The sequence below is a fragment of the Dendropsophus ebraccatus genome, chromosome 9 (assembly GCF_027789765.1).
Source record: "Dendropsophus ebraccatus isolate aDenEbr1 chromosome 9, aDenEbr1.pat, whole genome shotgun sequence".
Taxonomy (NCBI): Eukaryota; Metazoa; Chordata; class Amphibia; order Anura; family Hylidae; genus Dendropsophus; species Dendropsophus ebraccatus.
Window position 1 is genome coordinate 100,211,433 of NC_091462.1, and position 17,848 is coordinate 100,229,280.

Sequence of the window (17,848 nt, forward strand, 5' to 3'; positions counted from 1 at the left end):
TATTTTATCCGTGCGAATTCCGTAGTCTGAACCTGCCCAAAAACCTGAAAGGCCTTGATAGAACACCTAAGCATGTATAATTACTAGAGATGAGCAAACCGGGTTCAGGTTCGAGTCCTACCGGACCCGATCGTTCGGCATTTGATTAGCTGGGGCTGCTGAACTTGGATAAAGCTCTAAGGTTGTCTGGAAAACATGGATACAGCCAATGACTATATCCATGTTTTCCACATAGCCTTAGGGCTTTATCCAAGTTCAGCAGCCACCGCTAATAAAATGCCGAAAGTTCGGGTTCGGATGGACTCCAGCATGCTCCAGGTTTGCTCATCTCTAATAATTACCTTTTTTGTCAAACTTTTGCGCCCTATGTGCTTCTTACCAGAGCAGCCTATGTGGGTAGCAACTAGGACTACAAACCCTATCCTGCACGGCTGACATCAATCATTGATCTGTATTCCCCTGGCTCCTAAAAAGCAAGTCTTCACATGCTTATGTACTTTGATGGACAGAGGAGAAAAGAGGCTTGGCAGCTTAGTGCATGGCCATGTTTAGAAGCCCCAGAGAATGAATGGATCACTGGTAACACATAGATGCTGCCGTCTGTTCATTCGTGGGGACGGTTTTCCTATATTCTTCTTCTGACCTTTGGAACCCCTACAATCAGCTTGTTATCCCCTATCCTACCATAGGGAATATTTTGACAGCTGGTAATACCCCTTTGTACAACTGGTGTAAAGAAATGGATTCATTGTCGACATCAACCAATAAGGTTGCTGCTTTCATTTTTTGACGAGTATCTGATTGGCAGCTGTCTCCCCTATGGGGTTTATTTTTATACATACATGTCAGAAGAATACACCAATGTTTGCCACAGCTTTGGACAGGCATTAGTCCCATACAATGAAGCCAATGCATGCCCTGACAACCCAATATGATTTCTGCACAGTATCCATATGAAAATGTCACTTGTTTTTTCCACAATGAAGAAATTTGCACTGTATAAACAACAGTTTGGATTCTCAATGAAGACAATTGGACATGTTGGGGATTTATGACAAGTAAAGTGAGACGTCATTTTTGCCCAGGTCGTCGAGTCCGTCTTATGAAGCAAAAATAGTTGCACAGCCCACTGCCTGCAATGGAGAACTATTCTGTCTCTTAGAAAGCTCTGACCTTTTGAAGTGGCTTTCTGGCATCATATGCTGAATCTCCTGTTATTTACATAGTCATTCACATTGGTCACGATTAAAGAAAATGTCAATGTGCGTCCGTCACCTACAGACTGTCGATACATCAACAGCATTGAGAAAACACAACAAAAAATCAATACACTTGAACCTAAAACTGACTGATGTCTGTGCATCCACTGGGCGTTCTCCCGATAGTAAGAAAATAGACGTGAGCACATGTCAGTCACAGGAGCCGTCCTTCCACCCATCTCTCCATCGCTCATCCACCTTGGAGCAGTCGAATTCATCCTTGCCAAGCTTCCTATTGACATCATTGTGAAGCCTGCACATCCACTGGGACAGGTTGTGTCTGGTACTGGTGTCCGGCTGGGTACTCGACAGCCTGGAAACAGATCGGGTCACGTTAGTGAGATCAGGTCAATGCAAACAAGGCAAGAAAACCTTAAAGTGACTCTGTACCCACAATCTGATCCCCCCAAACCACTTGTACCTTCGGATAGCTGCTTTTAATCCAACATCTGTCCTGGGGTCTGTTTGGCAGGTGATGCAGTTATTGTCCTAAAAAACAACTTTTAAACTTGCAGCCCTGTGTCAAACTGGCGTGGTCTAAAGTGTCTGTGCATTAGGCTGGCAGAACCTCTCTGTCCCTTCTCCCCGTCCCCCTCATCATTAGGAATGCTCCAAGCAGGTATACTCCTATTCATCAGCTGTGTGAATACTGCACATGAGCTGGATCATTCTAATGCAATGTTCACTGCAGAGGAATAGGAAAAATACTGCCAGGGGCATCCCTAAGGAGGAGGAGGGACGGTGCAAAGTTAGGGCACAGATACTCTAGGCCACGCCAGTTTGGCACAGGGCTGCAAGTTTAAAAGTTGTTTTTCAATACATACAGTAACTGCATCACCTGCCGAACGGACCCCAGGACAGATCTTGGATTAAAATCAGTTATCTGAAGGTACAAGTGGTTTGAGGGGGTCAGATTGTGGGTACAGAGTCGCTTTAAAGAGATTGTCCAGGCAAAATCGACTTTTCCCCTATACACAGGAAAAGGGAAAAGTAGGAGAACGTGGGGGGTCTGACCTACGTACCACCTGCCGATCTCCGTAGTGGACCCCTCAGCTTCTGTGGGATGAATAGAGCTGCGGGTACCGCATGTGACTCACACGTTTTTTCATTCCTATAAAGCTGCTGAAAAAGCAGAGTACCTAGGAAGAGCGCTGTACTCTGCTGTCTCCAGGACCTCCATAGGAATGAATAAACCTGTCACAAAACAAAGCAGGGGTCCCACTACAGAGATCGACAAGGGGTACAGAGGTTGGACACCTCCCCAATCTTTAACTTTTCCCCTATCCTGTGGATTTTGCCTGTACAACCTTTTCAAATTCTCCTTAAGTGGGTCATGCTGCTTTCTGTCCATGTCCACTATTCAATATCTTCAGGATCTTCATGGACACAACTCCTGGAGAAATCTGTGGAGAACTCAGTGATATAGAATCTCCCACACCTGTCTACAGGTTGCATCTGGTATTGCAGCTCAGCTCTACTAAAGTAAGACTCAGCTGCAGTACCACACACAACCTGCAGACAGGTGTGGCGCTGTTTCAGGAAGAAAGGCGATATGCTTTATTAGCCCTGTACCATCTTGTCCCCAGAGAACTCGCTCAGTGAGAAGGTGGGGGACGCATTCACCTCTCTCTCAGGTCCTCCGCACACTCATCACAGGGATAAAACTTGGAGAAAAGGTTAATGAAAGATTTCATTTCCTGCTGCTGTTTGCCGGAGGGCTGGTCTGGGTAATACGCCGCCATTGTGTGCAGAAAGGACCAGGTACTGCGGCCAAGCTCTTCTCGATCTAATGGACACTCGGCGGGGCGCTCCTTATCCTCCACGTCACCCTCCTGAAAAGAAAGAAGTCACTCATTTCACTACATAAAGTATACAGTCACTTCTTCCGCCACCGCCTCCAGGGTACGGGCGCCCCTCCCGTCACCGCCCCCAGGGTACGGGAGCCCCTCCCGTCACCGCCCCCAGGGTACGGGCGCCCCTCCCGTCAGTTGTATACAGGATACAATCACCCCTCCCATCAGTGTATACAGGATACAGTCACCCCTCCCGTGAGTTGTATACAGGATACAGTCACCCCTCCCGTGAGTTGTATACAGGATACAGTCACCCCTCCCGTGAGTTGTATACAGGATACAGTCACCCCTCCCGTCAGTGTATACAGGATACAGTCACCCCTCCCATCAGTTGTATACAGGATACAGTCACCCCTCCCATCAGTTGTATACAGGATACAGTCACCCCTCCCATCAGTTGTATACAGGATACAGTCACCCCACCTATCAATGTATACAGGATACAGTCACCCCTCCCGTCAGTTGTATACAGGATACAATCACCCCTCCCATCAGTGTATACAGGATACAGTCACCCCTCCCGTCAGTTGTATACAGGATACAATCACCCCTCCCATCAGTTGTATACAGGATACAGTCACCCCTCCCGTCAGTTGTATACAGGATACAGTCACCCCTCCCGTCAGTTGTATACAGGATACAGTCACCCCTCCCGTCAGTGTATACAGGATACAATCACCCCTCCCGTCAGTGTATACAGGATACAGTCACCCCTCCTGTCAGTTGTATACAGGATACAGTCACCCCTCCCATCAGTTGTATACAGGATACAGTCACCCCTCCCATCAGTTGTATACAGGATACAGTCACCCCTCCCGTCAGTGTATACAGGATACAGTCACCCCTCCTATCAGTGTATACAGGATACAGTCACCCCTCCCGTCAGTGTATACAGGATACAGTCACCCCTCCCGTCAGTTGTATACAGGATACAGTCACCCCTCCCGTCAGTGTATACAGGATACAGTCACCCCTCCTATCAGTGTATACAGGATACAGTCACCCCTCCTATCAGTGTATACAGGATACAATCACCCCTCCTATCAGTGTATACAGGATACAATCACCCCTCCTATCAGTGTATACAGGATACAATCACCCCTCCTATCAGTGTATACAGGATACAGTCACCCCTCCCGTCAGTGTATACAGGATACAGTCACCCCTCCCGTCAGTTGTATACAGGATACAGTCACCCCTCCCGTCAGTTGTATACAGGATACAGTCACCCCTCCCGTCAGTGTATACAGGATACAGTCACCCCTCCCGTCAGTGTATACAGGATACAGTCACCCCTCCCGTCAGTTGTATAGAGGATACAGTCACCCCTCCCGTCAGTGTATACAGGATACAGTCACCCCTCCCGTCAGTTGTATACAGGATACAATCACCCCTCCTATCAGTGTATACAGGATACAGTCACCCCTCCTATCAGTGTATACAGGATACAGTCACCCCTCCCATCAGTGTATACAGGATACAGTCACCCCTCCCGTCAGTGTATACAGGATACAGTCACCCCTCCCGTCAGTGTATACAGGATACAGTCACCCCTCCCGTCAGTGTATACAGGATACAATCACCCCTCCCATCAGTGTATACAGGATAAAGTCACCCCTCCCGTCAGTGTATACAGGATACAGTCACCCCTCCCGTCAGTGTATACAGGATACAATCACCCCTCCCGTCAGTGTATACAGGATACAGTCACCCCTCCCGTCAGTGTATACAGGATACAGTCACCCCTCCCGTCAGTGTATACAGGATACAGTCACCCCTCCCGTCAGTGTATACAGGATACAGTCACCCCTCCCGTCAGTGTATACAGGATACAGTCACCCCTCCCGTCAGTGTATACAGGATACAGTCACCCCTCCCATCAGTTGTATACAGGATACAGTCACCCCTCCCATCAGTTGTATACAGGATACAGTCACCCCTCCTATCAGTGTATACAGGATACAGTCACCCCTCCCATCAGTTGTATACAGGATACAATCACCCCTCCTATCAGTGTATACAGGATACAGTCACCCCTCATGTTGTAGTGTCTCTATACAGTCGCCCCCACAATGACTCTGTTGCCAATAGCAACCAATCTGCTCATTGCTTCTACTTTCCAACCTCGCTGAGAGCTGCTCTCTGATTGGTTGCTATGGGCGACACCAATGTTCCTTACACAGAAGGCGTCCCACCGTGCCCGGGTCACAGCTCACCTGCGGGGCCGCACTCTGCCTCCTCTGCTCCCTCATCCAGCTCTTAAAGTCCATACAGGCCCTGCACGGCTTCTTAGCCTTGGTCTCTCTCTCCTGGGCGCCCCCATCCTGCTTCACCCCCGGGATAGCGAACGGGAACCCGCTGAGAGGATTGGGAGCCTGCCGGTCACTGGGCGCCGCCATGTTGACATGAGCGCGGTGCATGCTGGGAGCTCACACTGACATGCAGAAGACGATTAACCCTTGTGTGTCCGGCCGCTGCGGTCTTCAGATATAATATATTTAGGGTATTTTTTCTGTATACCTTGATGATTACGTCACTCTCTTTATGCCTAGTGCAACAATGTTGGGGTCCACAATGGGAGGGCCCCCTGATATTCACTATAGCATCCTTCCCAATTCGCGCTGCAGTACCGCAGAATCACCAGCAGATGGCGCAAGCAAGCCACTGGAAGAGATTCTTGAAGAAGTCTCACACTTTTTTTTTTGCGCTAACAAAACGCCACAATGTTCTTTGTGTTTATAGATATTTGAAATGGCTTTTTTAAATGTTTTTTTTTTTTAATTATTTTTTTTGGGGGGATGCAGCATGCCCAGGGTGAAGCGTTTCTTTACACAATTTGGGGAATTTCCCCCCCCCATACTGTACACCCCTGAAGGTTAAAAAAAAAAACAAAAAAAAAAAACAAAAAAAAAACCTCTATGCGCTGCCCACGCTGTAGTTGTAGTGTTTTCCTCCCATAGACCTCCATAGGACCGCCCACTTGACTCTGCCAGTGACCACAGATTGAGATGAATTAATGAGATTATACTGAACCCTTCCTCACATAGTAATAGATCAGTCCGCTCAGCTTCCCGGCTCTATAACATGATGCTAGGAGACTGGATTGTATTGTTATATATGTTGCTGTAATATTAGAATATAGTATATTTGCATTCTGTATATTAACATTTTGTGCATTAGTGTTAATAATGATTTGTTTCTTTTTCCTCCTCCCCACCAGGCTGGACGTGACAGGACGTTCCAGGTATTCCATCTTGTTTTTCCTGGTTGTTTGGAGGGTGATGCTGGTGTATGTGTATGCTTTGTGATTATACAGGAGCACAGTAGGTAATAGGGAGATTACGGATATAATTAAAATCCACTATTTGCCTTGTGATGTTGGCCTGATATGGTCCAGGCTGCTTACAGGATAGAGAATAATATTTACTATTGCTGCCACCCAGAGAGTATCAGGCACAGGTCCTATTCTAATTAATGGAACCCATGCCTGATAATAACAACTGTTGTGCCCAGCATACTGTGACATCAGTTTTAGGTAGAGTACAACCCTTAAAGGACAGCTCCGGCCAAAACATATTTTTTAATATGTTATTTCTTATGCAAAGGTAGACAAATTCCTAATGTTTATTATGGGAAATGCACATATACTTATATATATTTCCCTTAATTTAGTAGATCAGGAAGGGTTTAGATTCTGTAAAAAACCGTGACGTCACAAATCAGTTGTAATTCCTATGGAGTGTCCAGCAGGGGGTGCACTATATGTAGAAGTCTATGGCACTGTATTGTGCCTATAGAAGTGTATGTAAGGTAATGTACAGTATGCTGTATTAATTGAATACATTTATGGAATACTTTGGGGAGCAAATGTCCTTGCTCCCCAAAGTATTCCATAAGTGTGTTCAATCAATACATTTGGAGGGCATCGTGCAGGGAGGGAGAGAGGTGCCTGTGCATCTAACTACCTCCCCCCTCCCTCCCTGCTGGACACATATACACTGTACTACTCCCCCCATCATCTGCTCATAGTATGAGCAGATGATGAGGGAATAGTACCAGGGCCATCCCCATCACCAACATGCACACACACCTGCCGCCACCACATATGCACTGTTCTACTACTCCCATCATCTGCTCATAGTATGAGCAGATGATGTGGGAGTAGTACCAGGGCTATAGCCATCACCAGCACCCCCTGTTGCCGCCGCCGAGGCCCCTGTACTGCAGTTCACATCCCCTGCTGCGGACTGCAGAGCTAACCGCCGCCCCTGCATCTTGCCATCTCGTTCCCTGATGTCATCTGTGAGTATGAGTATTCTCTATTCTCTTCTTCTACACACCTCTACTGTTTCCAGCAGAGTACATTTCTACATTGGGCAACTCATCTACTCTCTCTACTGCAAAGCACCTTCTTACTACAAGCACCTGATCTCTACCTCAGCTACAAGCACCTGAGTTCTCACAAGATTGTATCTACTGTATTACACTGGACTGTATTGTTGCCACAAGGATTCTTTCATATTGCACTACGGTTACACCCTGTAAACTGTCCCATTTTATTAAAGCACTCGACTCTGGCTTGTCTCTTCCCCACCCGCACACACATCACTACGCTTAACTCTGCTGGTGAGGTGCCAAGACTGTCAGGGGCGGGTTCTATTCCACTCCACTATGCCACTCCTGGCTACCGTGACAAGTGCCCAAGTGACCCTAGACCCACTCAGCTACCACACCAACTGACCTGGCGGGAGTTTACCCCCAAACAAATGCTCCCCTGCCTCTATACATTAGGGTCATAGAACCAAGCCTCTGGACACCAGGGACATGGAACCAAGCCTCTGTTCATTAGGGACATGAAACCAAGCCTCTGGACACCAGGGACATGGGACCAAGCCTATGTATATCACAGACATGGAAACAAGCCTCTAGACACCAGAGGCATGGAACCAAGCCTCAGGACAACAGGGACATGAAACCAAGCCTCTGTACATTAGGGACATGGAACCAAGTCTCAGGACACATGGATATGGAACCAAGCCTCTGTACATCAGGAACTTAGAACTAAGCCTCTGTACATTAGGGACATAGAACCAAGCCTCTGGACACCAGGGACATGGAACCAAGCCTCTGTACATTAGGGACATGGAACCAAGACTCTCAACATCAGGAACTTAGAACCAAGCCTCTCAACATCAGGAACTTAGAACCAAGCCTCTGTACATCAGGAACATATAACTAAGCCTCTGTACATTAGGGAATAGAAGCAAGCCTCTGGAAACAGGGACATAGAACCAAGCCTCTGGACCCGATGGGGGAAACTTATTAAACATAAAGTGAAACTGAATCAGTTGCCCCTAACAACCAATCAGATTCCACCTTTCATTTTCCAAAGAGTCTGTGAGGAATGAAAGGTGGAATCTGTTTGGTTGCTAGGGGCAACTGAGACAGTTTAACTTTACACCATGTTTGATAAATCTCCCCCCATGTCATTGGGAATCAAACCTATGGACACAAGGGACTTAGGAACCAACCCTTTGAACACTGTGTACTTCGTATACAGCAAGGGCATGGTTATCCAACAACTAGACATCAGTAACTGATGTAATAAACCACTAGGCCCCAGTTCATGGGCACCAACTCATCTATTAGATGCCACCAAACTACTAAACAATTCACAGGGTCCTAAACTATAGCGAACTGGGAATAGGGTCACTAAACTACCAGATTCCAGGCATAGAAGCAACAAACCAACATTAGTAATGTAACACATGGCCCAGGCGTTACCCACTGGGTACAATGGACGGAGAACCACTGACTGAGTCACCACACCATGACCTCCTACCTACATACTGTATTATATAATGTGATAGCATACACGGTAACTGTTGTATTTCAGTAACTTTCAGGCAAACAATCGTCTTTGTTCGCCTTAGGAAACCACAGCTGAGCGGCCACCCCAGGTGTACATTTCACGGCCTACTACATAACAGGTGTTCCTAAAAACCCTTAAGCCTTTGTCATAGAAGACTGGCTTTTTGTTTGAAGGTGTCTTGTTTCTTGACGCTTCATCTCCGCTCCTCTCCTCACCTGCCATTTCCATGTATTTTTATTTCCTTATTTCGAGCGAGCCATGATGAGGTGTTTGCCGAAGGCTTAAATACTTTGACGTCCACTTCCTTGTCTGTGACAATAAAATATTGACAGGCTGTGACATTGACAGGCGGCAGGTACAGTGTTTGACTCACTTGAAGCTTTGATGTCTTTTTCCTGGTATCGATGCCAAAACTTTATTCAATCACGTTTTTCTTTATACTTTGAAATCGCATGAAATAAACAGCTATTTTTTTTTATTACTTTTAGATACCATTTACTCTTACTTTACGAGTTTTGATAACTTACAGATAAAAAGGAGGACGCAGTTACATGAGAGATCAATACAGTGGATGAATAATAATTCCCTAACATTATTATTATATTGGAACTGGATCCACTTAAAGGGGTATCCAACAAAAATCTTTTTCTTTCAAATCAACTGGTTTCAGAAAGTTATACAGATTTGTAGTTTACTTCTATTTAAAAAATCTCCAGTCTTCCCATACTTATCAGCTGCTGTATGTCCTGCAGGAAGTGGTGTTTTCTTTCCAGTCTGAGGATATTTTCACATTGAGGAATCCACACGGCGAAGTTCCGGTGGATTCCATCACTCATACCCGTTCGCGGCAGCACGCATCTCCGCCCGTGCCGTAGACACCATTCTATGGTCGTCTCGAATAGAAATCTCTGTCCATGTCAGGAACTGTCCAGAGCAGTAGCAAATTCCCATAGAAAACCTCCTCTGCTCTCGACAGTTCCTGTCTCAGACAGAGGTGGCAGAAGAGAGCACTGTGTCAGACTGAAAAGAAAACACCATTTCCTGCAGGACATACAGCAGCTGATACTGGAACTGGTACTGGAAGACTTTTAAATAGAAGTAAATTACAAATCTATATAATTTTCTACAACCAGTTGATTTGAAAGAAAAATATTTTTCACTGGAGTACCCCTTTAACTTTTAAAGGACCCAGATAATACATCTATGTATTGTGCTTCTATAAAATAAACTGCATATCCTATAATAATAATAATTTACATAACCTTGTAGGCAATGTAAACTTTACATAAACACTTTGCATAGATCAATAGTTCAAGTAAATATAAGAAAGGTTAATATATCTTATCAGACAAAAATGCTTCCTTCTCCTATTATCAAGCATCTTCCCTCTCCTCCCTGCTATACTGTAATCCACTCTGAAAATAAGCTTAGCAATGACCTTTGTTTGCTGTTATGACTAGGAATCTGAGAGAGAGAGAGAGAGAGAGAGAGAGAGAGAGAGAGAGAGAGAGAGAGAGAGAGAGAGAGAAAAACAACTTGCAGAGCAGAAATCCACTGGAAATTCCACATACAAGAATTTTAATGGCCAGATATAGTGTTACTTCTCTTGTACACACACAAGACAAAATATCTTGAAAAGTCACCTGAAACGACAGATATGGTCAGATTAGAAAAACTATTTCTATGTGCCATATTGAGTGCACCCTATAGAGTTAATCCTCTATTCACTATCTTCACCTCTCAAGTCTGAGTCTATTACACAGTCAAGTCTTTTGTTTTGAGAGCATGGTGTAATACTGTATTTCTCCTGCGGAGGTGCTGTGGAGAAGTCGAACACTTACTGCCAGGTTTTCCCACAGATAATACCTGATTATTGGAGGTCTCAGCAGGTGGACACTTTAGGAGACATTTATGAAAAATGTGCTCCTGTCAGGTCCAGGACCTCAGACGCAGGCAGTGTCTTTAACACATGCTGCCTATGCCGGAGGAGAGAACGGAGGAGAGCAGTACCGGGGGAACTTGTAGGAGGTGAAGTTTTTTAGTGCGCTCACTGGCTCTGTAGGTGCACATCACTTGTGGGCCCACAGATTGTCCGGAGTGAGATTAGATGTGGGCGGTTTGGACGGCCATGGCCCCACCAGGACCCTCAGGCGCACATTATAATCCATCAGTGGAAAGCCCAGGTTTAGGGGCCCAAACACCCCAGTTATGCTTTTGTCTCCAGCCAACATTCGTGGGCACCAATGATAACGCCTGTAGGTGTGAAGGGGGGGGGGGGGGTGAGTGTGTTGTCTTGGACTTGAACCTACCACCACATAAAGCAATAATGGGGCAATTCCTTTTTATTGCTGTAATTCTGTATTTATATCACACTACTAATGCCTCACATGACTTCATTGTAACTTTATCAAGTAATAGGTTGTAATCCCATAATAGACTGTATTATCATCAATGCTTCCTGTAGTGGTGAAGGAAATGATAAGATAATAAGATAATAAGGCGGGGATCTGGGTAGGAGAGAACTACAATTCCTCATAGAGTTACACTATGAAATGTATTACCACTAGGGGGAGCTTACTGAGGACATTGTAAAGGGGTTATCCAGGCTTTAGTATGAGTTGTGTGAAGGGGCTGCGCTTTTTCAGGTCTATACATTTGGTGGTTGTACCTTTTATTGTGCTGTTCACTGGAATGGGGCAGAGCTGCAGTAGCTTGGACTGACAAGGAACGGAGACCAATGTTCCCTCTAAGCTTCAGCCACAGCTGAGCGGATTGGCAAGAGAGCTGAGCAATGGTCAGGCAAAGTTGGGCAAATCAAAAACTTGACACCGAAATATCGGTCCCTCCCCATACACTACCCTACCTGACCTCCCTCCCTCCCCATACACTACCCTACCTGACCTCCCTCCCTCCCTCCCTCCCCATACACTACCCTACCTGACCCTTCCACACACACTACCCCACCTGACCCCATCCCCCACACTACCCTATCTGACCCTCATCCCCACACACACTACCCCACCTGACCCCCATCCCCCCACACTACCTTACCTGACCCCCATCCCCACACACTACCCCACCTGACCCCCATCCCCCACACTACCCTACCTGACCCCCAATCCCCACACATTACCCAACCTGACCCCCCATCCCCCCACACTACCTTACCTGACCCCCATCCCCACTCACACTACCCCACCTGACCTCCTTACCAACACACACACTACCCCACCTGACCCCATTCCTCTACACTACCTTACCTGACCCCCATCCCCACACACAATACCCCACCTGACCCCCCATCCCCCCACACTACCTTACCTGACCCCCAATCCCCACACACACTACCCCACCTGACACCCCATTCCCCCACACTACCTTACCTGACCCCATCCCCACACACAATATCCCACCTGACCCCCCCATCCCCCCACACTACCTTACCTGACCCCCAATCCCCACACACACACACTACCCCACCTGACCCCCCATTCCCCCACACTACCTTACCTGACCCCATCCCCACACACAATATCCCACCTGACCCCCCCATCCCCCCACACTACCTTACCTGACCCCCAATCCCCACACACACACACTACCCCACCTGACCCCCCATTCCCCCACACTACCTTACCTGACCCCCATCCCCACACACACTACCACGCCTGACCTCCTTACCCACATACACACTACCCAACCTGACCCCATCCCTCCACACACGCACACAATACCCTACCTGACCCATGCCCCAACCCCCATCCCTCCCCACGCACACTTACAATACTGCTGCGGTCCAGGATACCGGCTGTGTCACCAGGAGACAACGCTGGAGGCAGGAGGAAGACGGGGCTGGAGGCAGGAGCAAGACGGGGCTGGAGTGCGACACCGCTGTGGCCGGCCGTACGCAGCTACTGTGCTGGGTGACGTCACAGTAGATGCGTCCAAGTGGGGCGGGGAATATGTGGGGTCGGGCCGCACTGTAAGGCCGTGGGGCTGTCTTGGAGCTTGCATGCAGCCGCATACTTTTCCGTATACAGCGACTATGGCTACGCGTGTCATAGGTTCGCCATCTCGGGCTGAGCGGGCGGCTGGAGGCAGTGAGCAGGGCCTCCCTGTGAGCTGAGCATCCGGGTGCTGTGCAGCTTAAAGGGAACGTTGGCGGAGACAGAAAGATGGGTGCTGTGAAGAGACTGCATTGCCATGGCCCTTCAAACAGTGTGTGGGGGGGGGGGGGCTGTGAGTTGGACACCTGCTGGAGATGTAATAGAGAGGGCCCATCAGTTTTAAAAACTTAGATAACTCATTTAGTGTTTGTTTGGGGGGATGTAAACTACCATTAGACTAGGCCATCAATATACATATGGTGGGGTTCCAATTCAATGTCTCTTCATTTCCTACAGGCACAGCTTTGTATATTGGGCGAGGCCGTCCCAGGTGAATGGCATGAGCTGCAATACCAGGTGCAGCCACTATAGAATGTATGGAGCTGTGCCTGGTAGAAAGTAAGTATATCACAGCACTCACATGACCATCCCCTTCAATCATCAGCAGCTCCCTCCCTGTGATAACGATGGATCAGTGTATTTTTAGCTGCCAATATCAGACACTAAGATTACTATGTTATATATTAACTTCTGAAATATTCTTAGTAAATTTGGCGACTGCCCTTTGTCTCCATTATCCCCCTAAGTCACATTCACTGGAAGCTGAGATTGATGGAGCTGTATGGTGGGGTATATACATATACATTAGAAATGTGTCGGACAAATCCCCCAACGTCAGTGGGAGCAGCCAACCGTCTGATGTATATAGTGGCCGCCTGACTCTCCCCTAACAGACGATGGCCATACAAAATAAAAAATAAAACATGTTGCATTTTATCCTCTGATATTTTCAAGAAAATATGACCCTGCCAAACATATGGGGAATCAGGAGAGAAAGCTGTCGGGCAAACAAATATTTGGGTGACGGCTATTATTAGGTTCCCATATACTTTTAATAGCTGTGGGAGGAATGTCCATTCAGCTATTAACTGTCTCTTCTTTTAAATGTTCATGTCTTCTAAATAAGGAGAAGAAAGGTGAGCCGCTGCCAGGCAGCTCTGGCGGTGGCTTATTTCCTGGAAAACAAAGGGGTTAGGGCGTCTGAAATCTAAAATGCCCGATTCTTATCTGATGGGCAAAGCCAGGAGCCCCCATACACATTAGATGGTCAGCAGGTGGGTTTGGCTGAGCCATGTCTAATGACATGACTAAGGACAACCCGCAAAATTCTGGAAACAGCTCTGGATGTGAATGGAAAATGTTTCACCCATAACTTGGTGATGTCATAATATACGTCAGAGTTCAAGAAATTGATTGAATCATTTTAATTAATTACAGGAAATGTAGGATTGTGCAAGGAGTGATAGAGGTGTCACCCATTGTTATCTCCTGCCAGGACATATTGAGTAATAAATAAAATTACAAATTTCATAGATATTTATATGGATGTGCACCTGAACACCGGCGGTGAATTCCCCACACATCCCCCTTACATCATATCCAATAAATCATGTATAATATCCCCTAAGGGAAGGGTCACACGCCATTTTGATGCAGTTTATGAAGCTGAAACCTCGTGTGAAATAGGAAAAAACCTTTCTATCCACTTCAAAAACTACTTTAAAAAATTCATCAAAAACAGCCTGTGTGAAAGCATCCTACAGGGGAACCTCAACAATCCCTTTGACCATCTTGTGCCTGTAACATTTCTGGCTCTGTACTCCTATAACAACACTTCTTGTCTATGATCTGCATGTGTGGTGATGCCCCACTGTGAGGCGCGATCGGTCACTTGCCAGGTGGTGAAGTGTAACGCGACTCCGGTGGTGGTTGGTTGAGGCACCGCTCAGCCAGGTGTTATGTTGTTGTGACGCCAGGGCCAGTTGGGTACACAGGTATGCTTGCACACCTGCTTTTATTTTGAGTGGGCTGGCTATACCTTTTCCCCTGTGGAAAGTAACCACCCGGGCTGTTTGGTGGTGCTTTGGGCAGTTATCACGGTGGTCCAGAGTGGAGTAGTGACCCAACCGGAGTATTCACACTGCCACTCACAGGAAGGGGAAATAACCCAAGGAAAGGGGGATTACTGTGTCGGTACTTGGTGAAGAACCACAGAGTCACGTTAAAATAAATATAATCGTGTTTACTGTGAAGATACTTGATACAGAGAACATATAATACACTTTCGTCTTGATACGTTGCTAAATACTTTAGAGTCCAGATCTGTACCGAGAGTGAAAAGGTGACACAGCCGTGCTGGCTGGGTTGTGTGCTGAGAGATAAAAGAGGATCGGAAGAGTAGAGAGGAGGATGTCGAGAGAGTCCCAACCCAAGTAGTACTGTGCTGTGCCAGAACTTTAGAGGTAGATTAAGTAGAATACTTGAAAGTAGAGAAACTACTTGTGCCTGTGTTTTAACTCCTTGGTCTTTGCACCACCTATTGCCCACCAGTGTCGGGTGACCCGTCCTAGAGGGTGACACAAGCCCCAGACCTTGTTATCTGGGATGAGCAGAGTGTTCAGAGTTCTCTGATTACACCCGCACTGCGAGGTAGAGTGCTTAGGCTTCTAGCAACTTTGCTCTATCCGGATCAGTTCCTTTACTTCTTGTGGATACTGTCCTGCACTGTGTTACAATGTCTACGGAGTGGGTTAGGATGATCCCTTACTTGTCCTCACTAGTAGTAACTTAACACTGCATAGTGTGTAATAGGGTTGCTTGAGGGAAAACTGTGTCTAGGTCTTGCATATACATGTGCTCTGCTCAACGTCTTGACTACACTCTCCCGACTAGGGACCTGGCAGGAGCCAGGGCCCAACTTGAATAATGTAGGGAGCGTCCTATCTTGCATCCATCCTCTACAGAATCCAAGGCAAAAAGACCTCACACTTCCTCTACCCATGTGACTTCCTTCCTACAGCATGTGTAAACTGTGCTGTGAGTGGGTGAGGGGTGCGTGTGTAAGATGTAAAGAGAAAGGTGATAGGTTAAAAGAAGAGAGAACTCTCATTGGTGTACAGATCCATGTGGTACATAAGAAAACAATAACCCTTTAGTTCCTACAGCTACATCTAGTGGTAAAACTTTGGTACTGCTACATTACCACTTACACTTTTAAGTACAGACTTTTGCGAAGGATGCAACCAATAGCAACACCCGTGGTGGGACACCACACTTGTCAGGGTTAAATTGTGCCCTAGGGTTGGGGTTCTCATGTCTCTTGCTACGTAAAAGAAACCTGGGGTAAAACGCGGGGGGGGGGGGGGGGAGTGGTGCAATCGGGGCTCCGACGGGGGAGGGGGGGGGGCGATCGGGCGGCCAGGGCTGCAGGGGGGGCGGTCGGAGCTGTGTGTGTGGGGGGGGGGGGGGGGGGGGCGATTGGGTCTGCGGGGGCCTGCACGTAAGTGCGCCGCTGATCAGCAACTCCTCCTTTTTGGCGTAGAGTGTTTTTTTCCTATATCCTACAGCCACGGTCTGCTTATAAGTGCCACACATAAGTGCGGCGTGTATCAGCAACTCCTTTCTTGGCGTAGTTTTTTTTTTATACTTAATGTTAAAAAAAACATGTAAAAAACACCATTACACTACACGGAATAAAGTTTTACACTACACCACTACACATTTACATACCCCATATACCAATCCCCGTATAAAGATGGCCCCCAGGGTATTTTCGGTGTCGGACGCATACTCTATTATTGCTTCCGACACCGAAACAGCCAGTGAGGATGAATGGGGGGATCCTTCTTTCCTCCATTCACCCTCATCATCCTCATCATCCAGTGACGTGTCTGGGGGGGGTAGCGTAGGGTACGTTGCCTCCCAGACACGTCTTTTCCGCCAGTACCGTCCCAATAAGAGATGACGGTATGGCGTGAAATTCTACAAACTCTGTGAGAGTACCTCAGGGTACACTTACAGATTTAGGGTACGTGCACACTGCGGAATGGCGAAGGATAACCCTTTGTGCATTCCGCAGCTGGCACCCGCCGGCAGACTGATGCAGGTGCGCGTCTCCACCTGTGTCATAGACTCCATGTTATGCATGAGCGGATTCCATCGTCCGTCCAAAGAATGAACACATTTGACGGAGAGCGGAATCCGCCCGTGCATAGAATGGAGTCTATGACACGGACGGAGACGCGCGCCCGCATCAGTCTGCCGGTGGGTGCCAGCTGCGGAATGCACAAAGGGTTATCCTTCGCCATTCCGCAGTGTGCACGTACACTTAGAGTGTATGATGGAAGGGACACCCAAATCCAACCCCCAGATGCCTCCCCCCCCATCCTCGGAGTTAGTGGGGAGATCTGTCACGGCCGCGGCGGCGGCCCGTGTTCCGGGCCACCGCCGCGACCTCCTCCTGCCCCATGCAGCCGCCGGGGTCCTTGTGCAGGGACCCGGCGCTGCTGCTAGTTCGGCCCCTGGGGGCGCCTCACCTCTCCTCCGCTCCTGTCTCCGTCTGTGCCGGCCGGCGCGCGCGTCCCCGGCTCCTAGGGCGCTGTCTCAGATTTAAAGGGCCAGTCCGCCCTTAATTGGTTAATTGCACCAATCACTCCCTATAAATCCCAGCATGCCCTGTCCCTTGTGTTGGAGCCTCTACATGCTTCCCATAGCGTTTGGCCCAGCCCCCTGTTGTTCCTGATTCCTATCCGCTACCTGGTCCCTAGTCCTTGTTCCTGGTTCCTGCTTCCCTGTCACTCCATTGCTCCTGTGTTCAGCCGGTCACCTGCGGTTACGCCTACAGACCTCTGCCAGCACTATCTCCTGCCTACTGCTCCTGCCACGCCTCGCCTGCCGTCACTAGCAACCAAGCCAGGG

The 17,848-nt window shown here is 47.8% G+C and overlaps 1 protein-coding gene across 1 annotated transcript; it reads right to left on the reverse strand.

The window, feature by feature from the left end:
- Positions 1 to 258: 258 nt before the first annotated feature.
- Positions 259 to 5,551, reverse strand: GFER (growth factor, augmenter of liver regeneration). Its single transcript, XM_069984055.1, has 3 exons — positions 5,329 to 5,551; positions 2,883 to 3,091; positions 259 to 1,572 (listed from the first exon to the last, which is right to left on the reverse strand). Exons 1-3 carry the CDS (start codon positions 5,530 to 5,532, stop codon positions 1,410 to 1,412), a joined length of 576 nt encoding a protein of 191 aa, XP_069840156.1. The 5' UTR covers positions 5,533 to 5,551; the 3' UTR covers positions 259 to 1,409.
- Between the last annotated feature and the right edge of the window lie 12,297 nt (positions 5,552 to 17,848).